General features: G+C 45.2%; 2 protein-coding genes across 2 annotated transcripts; one reads left to right on the top strand and one right to left on the bottom strand.

The window, feature by feature from the left end:
- Positions 1 to 2,229: 2,229 nt before the first annotated feature.
- On the bottom strand, positions 2,230 to 11,405 carry cep126 (centrosomal protein 126). Its single transcript, XM_049726888.2, has 10 exons — positions 11,297 to 11,405; positions 11,163 to 11,214; positions 6,423 to 6,522; positions 5,830 to 5,939; positions 5,519 to 5,755; positions 5,121 to 5,289; positions 3,422 to 4,577; positions 3,152 to 3,270; positions 3,008 to 3,080; positions 2,230 to 2,934 (listed from the first exon to the last, which is right to left on the bottom strand). The coding sequence occupies exons 4-10, from the start codon at positions 5,928 to 5,930 to the stop codon at positions 2,726 to 2,728; spliced, it is 2,064 nt and encodes a 687-aa protein (XP_049582845.1). The 5' UTR covers positions 5,931 to 5,939; positions 6,423 to 6,522; positions 11,163 to 11,214; positions 11,297 to 11,405; the 3' UTR covers positions 2,230 to 2,725.
- On the top strand, positions 6,828 to 11,486 carry trpc6b (transient receptor potential cation channel, subfamily C, member 6b). The gene is made up of 12 exons (XM_068651221.1): positions 6,828 to 7,012; positions 7,852 to 8,583; positions 8,653 to 8,817; positions 8,897 to 9,061; positions 9,130 to 9,346; positions 9,413 to 9,640; positions 9,715 to 9,979; positions 10,064 to 10,259; positions 10,363 to 10,572; positions 10,666 to 10,722; positions 11,182 to 11,257; positions 11,341 to 11,486. Exons 2-12 carry the CDS (start codon positions 7,852 to 7,854, stop codon positions 11,460 to 11,462), a joined length of 2,433 nt encoding a protein of 810 aa, XP_068507322.1. The 5' UTR covers positions 6,828 to 7,012; the 3' UTR covers positions 11,463 to 11,486.
- Positions 11,487 to 12,461: the final 975 nt, after the last annotated feature.

Raw genomic sequence — 12,461 nt, 5'->3', positions numbered from 1 at the left:
TTCGGGGAGGGGCGGGGGCGGGAACTCCAGTTCCATCAACTTTCCTTAAGGAAACGCCTTCAATAGTAGATTGACACGTATGTGAGCATGAATATTTAAATTCAATTTTGAGATAGTCTTGCTTATTTAGGAAGAGGTATAATACGGATGGTTTCACATAAACGCTGACAATAATTTATTCAAGTTTTCTTCATATTAAATTGATGCATGAATCATAATTGGCTTTAAAAAAAATTAAATGCTTGTAGCTCATAATATAATACTTATTAGCATCTTCTGCAAATGAATTGCCACTTTTTTTAATAATAAGTAACAAATCTTATTTTATATTTATGCGGTTATAAATTTTATGTTGAATGGGAGGACCAAACCACAATGAGAGTCATGCAGGCCTATTAGATTATTTCATCCGCCAATATGGCAACTGTGGTCAAATTTTGAGGCCACACACACAAGAATGACATCATTCATATGAAAACAGTTGTTATGTCAGGTGCCCAAAGGAGCCACCCGGGAAGACCTCCTGTGGGTCAAACAACAGTGACATTTGCAAAGTGTTACACCAACGCACCCAAATGGTTTTGTGTGTTTGTTTGCTTCATTCCCAATGTACATTTTGTCTCCCGGTCAACATGAAGTTGAATTGCGTTGCTGCGTACTTGCATAATTGAATTAAAATGATGTTAGGTCACATGCTAACCGCCAACTTGTTTACTTGCATCTCTATTGAAAAAAAGTAAAAAAAATAGCAGTATTATTTTCTTTGTAAAGCCATTATTGACTGTATGTGACATAATGTACAAAATATGACATCCTAGCATAATCCGTCCTTTTACAAAAAAAAAATCCCACCTTTTTTTCTAGCGTGACACATAATGGCACTAGTTTTCTCTCCCTTTCACTCTTTTTTTACAGTCTTTCATGAAAAGTGATGCATGGAGTTCCCACAATTGTCATGCTAATGAGACCCCTCTTCCATTGAGAAATCATTTTGTCAAGATCCAGTGTCTGTGGACGCGCAGGCTCTGTTTCCCATACATCTCGCTGAATGAATGATTAGGATGGAGCCCTATTAAAAGGCCTTGAAACAATGTAAAGCAGATTAAGGGCTTTGGAGCCACCAATCACATGCTCATTTTTGTGTTATGCGTGTTCTAAAAGGCTGTATTCATTGTTACATGTTCTCAATTGGATCTTTGTATATGGTGCAATTTTTTTTTTTTTTTATATGAAAGTACTAAAAGTAGCCAGCAGCCTTGCTTGTGGTCGTCACTGTAACGCAGTAAGACATATTAAAGGGACAGTCGACAGCGATGCGAGTGGACCACCCACTTGGAGGTGGTCTCATGTTTGGTCAACATCTTTTCAGGCATCTGTCCTCCCCCCCCAGCCCGACTCCTCCATTAAAATTTGTGTGCTGTCTTCCAATATCCTCTCATGTCTTCAAACTGTATTACTGTCAATCAATTTATGGGTCACTTGTGTTACGCTCGCCTGATGTGATTGTATTATAGGTTGGATCGTGTTACAGCACAAAGGAGATCGGGTGCCCCCTAATGTTTTGACATGTGTACTGCAACCTGTTTCATGAGGTTTAAAAAAAAGGGTAACTAAAAGCATTCTTTTTTCGTTGAACATATATTCTTAGTTTCTTTTTTTAACAAAATAAGAATATTTGGTACATGAAGAAATGTTTAAGAGTGTCACATCACTGGTGAGCTATTTTTAGAACAGACCCATGTTGTCCTTTAGGCTAACTGTTACCCACTGGCATTATTATTTTTTTCAGCACAATGCACATTAAGCAACAGAACAAAATTACCCGACTATCTAATTTTTGTGTTGGCTCTGCTAAGTAGAAACAAGTTGCGCAATTAAGTCTATTTAATAGCAGCCTGAAGTTCAATTTAAATCTCCAAGTTAGCCAGTAAGCTTTACCTTCTCAACAAGTATTTTCAAATGGACTGTGACAAAACGCTGGAGATTAGGGCCCCGCCGCGGCGCAAGCTGCAACTTGCAACCGAGTGGAAACGTCTTCCCTTATTTTCCGTCTGTCTTTCTTGGGTGTTGTCCCGGCCGAGGGCTTAAATGTCATGAAAGCACACCACCTCCTGTCAGCGTTCAGGAAAAACGGGCAACAAATGAGCCATTACGGGCTACTGAATCACCATCTAGAAAATGGAAATAAGCCATGTGGTTTTTGGATGGGATTTAAGGACATGCACACGCTTGTGCTGAGCAGTTTTTATTTTTAGAGTCATACGGAGAAGAGCCGTTGACACTTTAGGTGGGCTTCCTCCACGTTTACTTTTTGGAGCAAGTATGAGCAGGCCGACAAAAGGGCAAAATCAGACATGTTGGGAGGAGGAGCGAGGTAACCCCAAGTCAAACTGGAACCCCCACCTACCTAAGCGCTCTCATTTTAGGATCATTTCAAACAGTTCAAGAGCTGCATCAGAAATACTTTTGCTCATGTTATTTAGCTAGAGGAAGCTTTTTTTTTTTTTTTTTAAATTGAGCCAACAGTAAGTTTGAGCTTGTTACAAATATTACTTTTGATTGTACTATGTACATTAAAGATACAAATAATTGTCCACAATGTTCCACAAAAACCAAAAAAACGCTGACTATGCAGGATTGAAATTGAAATCAGGCTCTCGAGCCCGTTTTTGTCCTTTGATAAGGCACGTTTGGTTAGAAATTAAATGCTATCGCTGGACTCGGGTCAATGCAAGCCACCTTTGCGGTACAGCTGGCAGTTGAGTCGGTTGAGGGATTGAAAGATTCTCTGCTCCTCCATGGAGATGGACGTTGGCGCCGGGTGTCGGCGTTGGTACTGCTGCTGGTGTGGCTGCGAGGTGATCTTGTGTGCTTTGTTGTGGTTGTCGTAGGCGTACAGGTCGCTGAGGCGGCGTTGACTGCCAGTTTTGACGCCTGCGACAAAAAATGGGAGTGACGGCGTCAGTGACTTGCCAGTTTGGACCGTGACTATTTTCTGGCGACCTACCTTTGTTTGGCTGATCCGTGTAGTGGCCTTTGGGAGAGAGTCCTACTGGATTTGTAGCCTGGAGATTTGTTATCTGCAAAGTTTACGTGTTAGATTTGTTTAAAGGTTGTATTCTAAAATGAAGTTGAAAAAAAACAAACTTACCTTAAAGAATTCACGTTTCTTATTGGTTGACCCAGAAGGTCGTCGATTCTGATCCGCAGCGGATTTGTTTGTGGCCCGCCCACCCGTGAAAGCCTGACATCGGGGGGTCGCGGCTTTGTCTGAGAAAAAAAAGAAACAAAAATTGTCTGGCGGCAAGATATGTATAATTGTTTTGACCAAACTATGTAGTATTTATCTAAAATGATATAATTGAAGAATTTTTTTTTTTTTTTAATCAACTTTGGAACGGGTTTTAGATTACAGGCGTACCTAATGACGTGTCCAGTTGCTGTCCCGCGGTGCTGACAAAGGCGCTGCGGACATCCTGGCACAGCTGATAGATCTCCTCATCGGTGGGGGTGCGGTCCAACATTTTTTCCCCTGATAACACCCTCCGCCCTCGACCGCCGCCCCCTGGCGTGGGCGGCTGACTGAAAGTGGGCGAGCCTTTCCAGATGCTGTCAGGGGTAGGGCGGGGAAATGCGGGCGGCGGGCGAGCATTGATGGCGGAACTGTCGCCAGTCATAAGTTGCTGCGTGTCTGTGTGCAGAGCCTCCTCAGGAGGCGGAAGAAGGAGCTGATGGCTGGCGCGGGTTAGGTCGCTGCCATACGAGCCCCTGGCGGAGCCCCTGGCGGGGCCCCCGTGCTTCATGGTGGTCTGCAACTCCCCTCGGATCCTGGCCACCGGGACCGGGGATTGGGCGACAAAGCCCGAGGGAAGCAGAGCCGTCCCGACTCTCGTCGAGTAGTCCCCGCGAGGGATGTGCGAGCCCATGGCATCGGCGTTGACTTGAACGCCGACATCTGCCCACTTCTGCGAGTGGCTGTCTCTGGCTCGCGTCCCGTCGGGTTCGCCGGCCTCCTCGTCCAGCCAGCGCAGTTTCTTGCAGGAGTTCTTGGAGTCCGCAGCCTTGGACCTGGCTTTGGCCACTTCGATGCTGTCGCACACCAAGAACTGGACGGGTTTGACGGCATTGATGTGAGCTCGCGGGGATTCTGCCGGCGTTTCTCCGGGCGTAGTTTTAAGGATGCCTTTGGTGAATTGGACTCTGGAGGCCGGAGGCGACGACGCCACGGACCTGCTGGATTCGTGACTCAGTTGGCACTTTGGGCTTCCCGTATTGATGTGTTTCCACATGGCGAAGTCCGCTGAGAACTTGTTGAGGTTATTGACAGAGGCGCAGGTTTCCTTCTGGGTGGGCAGGTTGTAGTTGAGGTCAGCGGGGAGCCTGTGGATGTGCGGCTTCACGGCCACCAAGGTGGGCCCGGGCACCGACAGCAGATGACGCATGTCGTTGGCGCACTTGAGGTCTTGGACGGGCTTTTCAGAGTAGTGCAGGATGGTGCTCTTGCTGGGTTCCTCATTCTCCAAGCTGTCCTGACTGCACACACTGTCGGTTTTGGAGCAGCAGGACATGTTGTCATCCTGAAATGGAAAGGAGGGGGGGGGGGGGGGGGGGGGGGGTGATGTGATGAGTGGCATATAGCAACACTTTGAGCGCTGTTGACGTAAAATGCCGTCAACGGCATCAATGAAAATTGTCATCAGCTACGGTTTATATGGGCAGGAAAAATCATTGGTCGGCTCTGGTTTGATTAAGAAGCTGGGGAAAGATGGATGGATGGATGGATGGATGGATGGATGGATGGATGGATGGATGGATGGATGGATGGATGGATGGATGGATGGATGGATGGATGGATGGATGGATGGATGGATGGATGGATGGATGGATGAATGGATGGATGGATGGATAGATGGATGGAATATACTTGCCAGGCAAATGTGCACTAACCTAAAAGAGGCTACATTGCTTTCAGCTGCCAACAGATGGCGACATTTATTCACTCTACTGAAGAAACTTTTTGAAAAGAAACAAACATTAAAAAAAAAAAAAGGCTAAAATTTGATTGGTCATTTTGAGGAAGCCCTTTTCAGGTTGGAGATGCCAACAAGCCTGCAATATACCTGTCCGCTATGCTCCAGTTGCTTCTTTGGAAGTTCCTGCCACTTGCGGGCATAAGTGCTCTGCTCCTGACGTCCCACGTACGCCTGCACCGAGGCAGGAGTGTGGTGTCGGGGCGATTCTGACAATGCAGCGGCGGGGGGTCTGGAAGTGGGGGCGCTGCTTGTTTGACTTAACATACACACAAACACAAAAAAATCAAAAACATTTTATATTAAACAAAAAAATTAAAAAAAAACTTCTACTAAAAAAGTTTTCTACAATCTTCAGGTTTTTTTTTAGATTTTTTTCTATTTAAAAAAATATTGTTTTCCTAATGTTTTGAATATAATTTGACTGGCAAAATAACAAGGAGGTTAACAATCATATTTGTTGAATTTTTCTGTATTCTGTACAATACCTGTGGATGGCGGACGCCTGCTTGGGGCCTCGGATTTGACTGAGGGCATCTTCCAAATTTGGACTGTCCTTTCCCAAGCCGAGTCGCTCGCATTGAGTCGGCCTCTGAGAGGGAGGCACGTAAGACCTCTGGAAGTGCTCAGTGACAGCATGAATCTTCTGGCGGCGTTGCTGCAGGACTTCTTCACGCCGCTGTTGCTCCCGCAGCACCCACAATCGCTGTTTCTCCCTCAGATCCCTGACGCAGAAAGAGCAGACTTTTGATGTGACTCTTAACGGAGAAAAAAGAGAATTTTCCTTGTATTATCATACCTGCGTCTGCGGTTGGTCTCCTGCACACATCTGCGAGCTCGCTCTCTGTTGACCTTCTGCTCCTCAACCAGAGCTGTTCTCTCCTGCTGGAGGCTCGACATCACTCATCTCTGTGTGGGGACAACAAGCCTTTTTTTTTTTTTTTTGTCTTTCAGTCATTTGGGAGCAACAATAATGCTGCTACTCCTGAATCACACCAATATTAGCTTTGCCATGTTAGCTTTGTAATAGTTGACGTGACGTCATATATTTGCTTTTAAAAAACCGTTCCAGTTGTGTATTTTTTTTTCATCTATACCTACATCCTTGCTGCAGAGCCATGACGTTTATGATGTCACAGTGATGTAGAATGTGTGTTTGCACTGTGTTAAATATGTCAATGACAAAATAAGTGAGGTAAACATTATATAAAATGGTGGCGGGACAACACGTCAAGTTTAGCTCGGTTTGCTAACAATTCGCGAAAGATAATACTAGTTATACAACGCCCACTAAAATGTTGTCACATTGATCAAAACGTCGTCAGTGTTGTGGATTAAGGTGACTCGTATTTAACTTATTCAAGTACTTTAGTTAAGAAATGGAGCACTTACCTGGATGTTTATGAACGGTGCAGCCATCATTAAACGACTCAAGACGCACTTCCGTGGCAACGGTTGCTGTGCGTGTACCAAAATTGCCCAGCAGAGGCCGCTAAAGACGCAGGAAATTAATATGTTCATTATAAGTACTATAAATTTGCATAATGCCCGAGAAGGAAAAAAACATGTCCTTGTCCCCATAGCTTTAAAAATAAATAAATAAATAAATAAATAAATAAATAAATAAATAAATAAATAAATAAATGTATATTATATATATATATATATATATATATAAAAAAATACAAAGTAAGAATGCTTTTAAATCCAAGTTAAAATATGTGCCCTCCCAATCTTCCATCCATTTATCCGCTTGTCCCCACGGGGGTCACGGGCGTGCTGGAGTGCGCCACCGAGCCGCCCACCTCCCAATCGTGACCTCACACAAAACAGTGCGATGACCACAACCTCTTGGTCACTTAAGCAGGCGGCGAGCAAACAACAGGCTGGCAGGATAGAGACAACCTTCATTACGTAATTGTATATTACTTTACCGCGATGAGACTGGTGGATGGAAAGTGACAGACCAGACTTTCTTTGAGGTGAGTGGAAAATTGATTAGGATTATAATGTCATTTTATATATGTTCACCAAGATGGGCTGCATGCTTTTAATTTGTTTAACTGCTAGTAAAAAATGAAATTAAAACTAGTGTATGTATTAAATAAAAATTGTACTAATACAAGGAACCTATTTTATTATTTGGCTTTATGTTTAACCTTCCTTGGTTTATACTTTTTGCAGAACTGCAAACTACAACCACCATAATAAACAAATGTGTAAATCAATAGTGTCAGTTTAAAAGTGACCATCTTTGTTTGTGGCTTTACCTAATTATATGACCTGTGACTCCACATCCGCTCAAGTCAGTTGCGCGCAAGCTAATCCTTTCCAACAATGCGTACAATTGGATAAAAGGGGAAGTCATCGTAAGTAGCAATTAGCGGGTGCCTTGAGTGCATCTTTCAAATGAAATTACTGACTAGGAAAGCAGATTTTCTTAGTTTGGTGGCTGATTCATTGTTCAACCTCATATGCTGATCTGGAGGGACTCTCACATGTAAACATGTCAGGTGTAGTCTATAAAAAGCTTGGCGACATGCTGCGGGTGTCCTTCCCCGGGTTTGGCCTCCTTCGAGGTTGAGCTTGAGGGTGTCAAGGAGGGCAGATGATGAGTCTGTGGGTGGTATCCTTCATGAGGGCGGAGAGTAATAACTCAGCTCTGCAGAGTTGTCACTTCCTTGAAGGTCTCTACAGGACTTGGTCAAAATAAATTAACCTTCACACGACTACATAAAAAATTGGTCTGCTCCAGTGCAATACAAAATGTCCGCCACACCCCAAGCAATGGCTTCCATGTGTTTCCCTTGCAAACGGGCAGATGACAGCTCAACTCTTAGGGTCGGCCACGTGGAAGGCCGCCCCCCTCTTTCGCGACCATCCCGGCTCCGGCCTCTCCCTGACTGAGGAAGCCTTCTTAGAGGCTGTTGTGCACGGCAACGTTTCCGAAGTGAGGCGCTTGGTGGACGAGCTGCCGGACATCAACGTCAGCGGCGTCCATTTCACGGGCCAGAACGCTTTGCAGCTGGCCGTGGCCAACGAGCATTTGGAGATCACCAAGTTACTCCTGGAGAGGAAAGAGCTGACCGGGACTGGCGACGCGTTGCTCTTGGCCATCCGTAAAGGTTACGTGCGCATCGTGGAGGCCATCTTGAGCCGGCGAGACTTTGCTGACGTTCAGAGGTTGTCTTCTAGCTCTAGTCAGGTGGACGTACGTGGAGACCTCTTTGCCGAGGACGAGAACTGCAGCCTTTTCTCCAACAACATCACGGCCATCATTCTGGCCTCCCAGTGCCACGACTACGAGATCGTGCACTTGCTTCTCGCCAGGGGGGCTCGCATCCAGCGGCCCCACGACTACTTCTGCTGCTGTGGCACCTGCAGCCGGCAGCAGGCCGTTGACTCCTTCAGACACTCGCAGTCCCGCATCGACGCCTACAAAGGTCTCGCCAGTCCGGCCTATCTGTCGCTCTCCAACGAAGATCCCATGATGGCGGCGCTGGAGCTGAGCCACGAGCTGGCGGTCTTAGCCAGCACCGAGATGGAGTTCAAGGTAAAAATACAGAGTACGATGATTGATTAATGATGATTAAGACCCGCATCTTCCAACCTGTTGTGTCAGAACGACTACAAGAAACTGTCCGTGCAGTGCAAAGACTTCACGGTGAGCCTCTTGGACTTGTGCCAGAACACTGAGGAAGTGGCGGCCATCTTGCACGGCGACTCGCTGGAGAGTGGGCAAAAGCTGGCCAGGTTAAAACTCGCAATCAAGTATGACGTTAAGAAAGTGAGTGTTTGACAAAATAAAAGCAGTCTTATATTCTTTATCCGCTGTAGTGAGTCTTAAATCTTCGCCTGTTTGTCAGTTTGTGGCCCATCCCAACTGCCAGCAACAGCTGCTCTCCATCTGGTATCAGAACGTTTCTGGACTCCGTCGACAGACTACGGCAGTTAAGGTTCTCCTGGTCTTCGGGATCACAGTTAGCTTGCCCCTTCTAGCGCTCGTGTCCTGGATTGCGCCATCTAGCAAGGTTGGCCATCCTAGGATATGTCATGTCTCCAATGATCTAAAATGATCTTGTTTCCCTCACTCCATCAGCTCGGGAAGGTGATGTGTGGTCCGTTTCTGAAGTTTGTGACCCACGCCGCCTCCTTTGTCACCTTCTTGTGCCTCCTGGTTCTGAACGCAGCCGACCGGTTCAACGGTCCGTCGCTTCTGCCCAACATGACAACCCACCGTCCACCCTCGCAGCTCTTCCGCATGAACACCACGCCTTTCACCTGGATTGAGATTCTCATCGTGTCCTGGGTGCTAGGTTCGATCTTCTCGTCATGAGAACTCTTACGAGCGGCGTCTCAGGTTTTTTTTTCTCCGTCCACAGGGAAAATTTGGAAAGAATGCAATGACATTTGGTCGCAGGACATCAGGGAATATATCACAGAACCGTGGAACTTTCTGGACTTCAACATCTTGGCCATCTTCAATGGCTCGTTCATCGCGCGGCTGATGGCGTGCTGGCACGTGTACGCCGCTCAGCGCTACGTGGACGAGAACAACACTAACCTGTCCAGCGCCGCTCTGCCCTCGGACATTCGGTATTTTCAGCTTGGTAAGTCACAGAGCAGATGTTCAGACTTTTAGGGACTGCTAGCATGACTGCTCTGTCACGTTCCTCACGTCCAGCCCGAGTCAAGTGGCTTCCATCAGATCCGCAGCTCATTTCCGAGGGCCTGTACGCCGTCGCGGTCGTGCTGAGCTTCTGCCGCATCGCCTACGTGCTGCCGGCCAACGAGAGCTTTGGCCCGTTGCAGATCTCACTGGGCAGGACGGTGAAGGACATCTTCAAGTTCCTGGTGATTTTCATCACCGTCTTTGTGGCCTTCATGATGGGGATGTTCAACTTGTACTCGTACTACCTCGGGGCCAAGCACAACGACGCTTTCACCACGTGAGTTGTGGTTCTGTTCTGATTCTTTTTGTGGAGATACCTAACAAAGTATTGATACTTTATTTCCGCCATTCTTCATCACAGACTGGAGGAGAGCTTCAAAACGCTCTTCTGGGCCATCTTCGGCCTGTCAGAGGTGAAGTCGGTCGTGATTGATATCGACCACAAGTTCATCGAGAACATCGGCTACATCCTGTACGGCGTCTACAACGTCATCATGGTGATCGTCTTGCTCAACATGCTCATCGCCATGTTCAATAGTTCCTTTCAGGAGATTGAGGTGCGCTTGGTTGCCAAAGGTTTTCCACTTTCACTGGATTCCTTTCGCATTCCAAAAGGTTTGATGACTCCAGATTGAAATAATAATTTTATGTCTTGTTCAGGGTGACGCCGACGTGGAGTGGAAGTTTGCCCGAGCCAAATTGTGGTTTTCGTACTTTGAGCCAGGCGGTTCACTGCCCGTCCCCTTCAACCTGCTCCCGAGTCTCGGCCCGGTTGCTTCACTCTTGCAAAAACTCAAAGGATGTCTTTTGGATGTAGCTCCAGAGAAAGTCAGAGAAAATATGCAGCGTGACGTAATGGAACACGACAAAGTAGGGAACACATCATGAATCATCAATCTGAGTTTTCATTTTGCAAAGTTGGCTGCGTCCGCCTCATGTTTCTTCTTATGTTTTGGGTCTTAGTTAAGTCAACAAGAAGACTCCAGAGTGGACACATCCACTTGTCCAACACGTTATCAAGTAAACAAAATCTTACTTTCCTGCCTGTCTACTTCTACCAACAGCTGAACTTTACAAAACCTACACTACCACTTATGAAATGAAAATAAAATGCAATATAGCTCGCTAGCAAGATATCTTGCTAGTTAGCTATATTGCTAGTTAGCTACCCATCTATCTAGTTTTGTAGTTTCTGACGTTTTGTAGGGTCAACATTAATTACCAATCTCAAATGACTATTTCCAAAAATTATTGTAAAATTAAATATACCAAGATGTGTGTTTACAACAATGTTTTTTTTTTTTTTCCCAACACCTACTATTGTGCTACACTTTGGGATTTAATCTTGTGTATTAAAATCTTGCAAGATTACGGTCTTCTTCAATTTCATTTAAGTGATTTTACCTCGAGCACGGTGACATGCTGGATCTGAATCAGCCTGTCATTATTCAATTACTCACCTCTATTTCCATTTTCCAGAAGATCATGAGCCGCCTCGTCAAGAGACACATCCTGAAAGCGCAGCGGGACAAAGAAAACGACGAAGTGAATGAAGGTGATTGGAGCGCACACACCCACACACAAAAACACGCACATCGTGTTCTCAGCATCTCGGTTGAGAAACATCTTGTCCCGCAGGCGAACTGAAAGCGATCAAGAGGGACATCTCCAGCCTTCGCTTCGAGTTGCTGGCGATGGGCAAGCGGGAAGTGAAGACCCTGGCTCAGCTTGCCAGGCAGCTGAATGAAGTGACACAATGAGTCGCAACCATCCTTTCAGTCAATAGTTCAAAGTTAAACAATCAAAAATAAAGCCTGAGTTTAGCCGAAAAATCGGAACATTATGTCAATGTCAGAGTTAACCACAAGGTGGCACTGCCGGGCTCTTAAACTTTCGCCCACTGACCTCTCATGTGGTTTTCACAATCATAAGTTGTTTTGTTTCATACAGGAGGTTCAAATCAAGGATAGTGACGGACAACTACCCCCCGCTCCCCCCACACACACACACCCACCCACCCGACACACACACACAAACACACACATACATATACTACTGATAGCGTCATGGTTATGACGCAAGAGATAGGGCCAAGGCCTACGTGTGCATCCCCCCACCCCCCAAATAAAACAAAAAAGCAGTAGGATCGCCGTACTCGGCAAATCAACATGAGCAAAAATGTGGTTTTCATATTTGTCATATAAGTCTCATTATCATTGTTTTTAATGGACTAGTATAGGGAGCCAGATTATTTTCGACAGTATCATACAAAATGGGGAGATAACGAGGTAAAATAAATATTCTGACAACAATTTAGCAGTGACGTCATCCAAATGGAGTTTTCTCATGAGATACGTTCAACTCTCCTGTTGTGTTGGAGGTCAAATTGGCCAGTTTTTAAAGTTTTGATTTATTTTTTTTGTATTTCAACTAAGTGATTGATTTTTTTTTTTGTATTTCTTGTGGAACAACTAAGTGATTCTGAAAGTGGCACTAAGTGATGCTTGGCCTTTATCTAATGGCATGTGAGAATCAAATGTTCAAACTGCATAATGTTATTTGTTGTGTGTTGTGAACCTTTTATATATCCAGTGTAGTTCATTCGTTAAGTACAGTTCAGTTGTATTCAACTTTTGAGGACTATACATTCGCTTTCAGAATTATTTGAATTTATGTGAAATGCATTTAAATTGAATTATTAAAATATCTATGTGCCGTTTTTATGTTTTTTTTTAATATTTAAGTGCAGTGTTTCTAAT

This window comes from Syngnathus scovelli, chromosome 7 (assembly GCF_024217435.2).
Source record: "Syngnathus scovelli strain Florida chromosome 7, RoL_Ssco_1.2, whole genome shotgun sequence".
NCBI lineage: Eukaryota > Metazoa > Chordata > Actinopteri > Syngnathiformes > Syngnathidae > Syngnathus > Syngnathus scovelli.
This window is presented reverse-complemented; position numbering and strand designations above follow the sequence as displayed.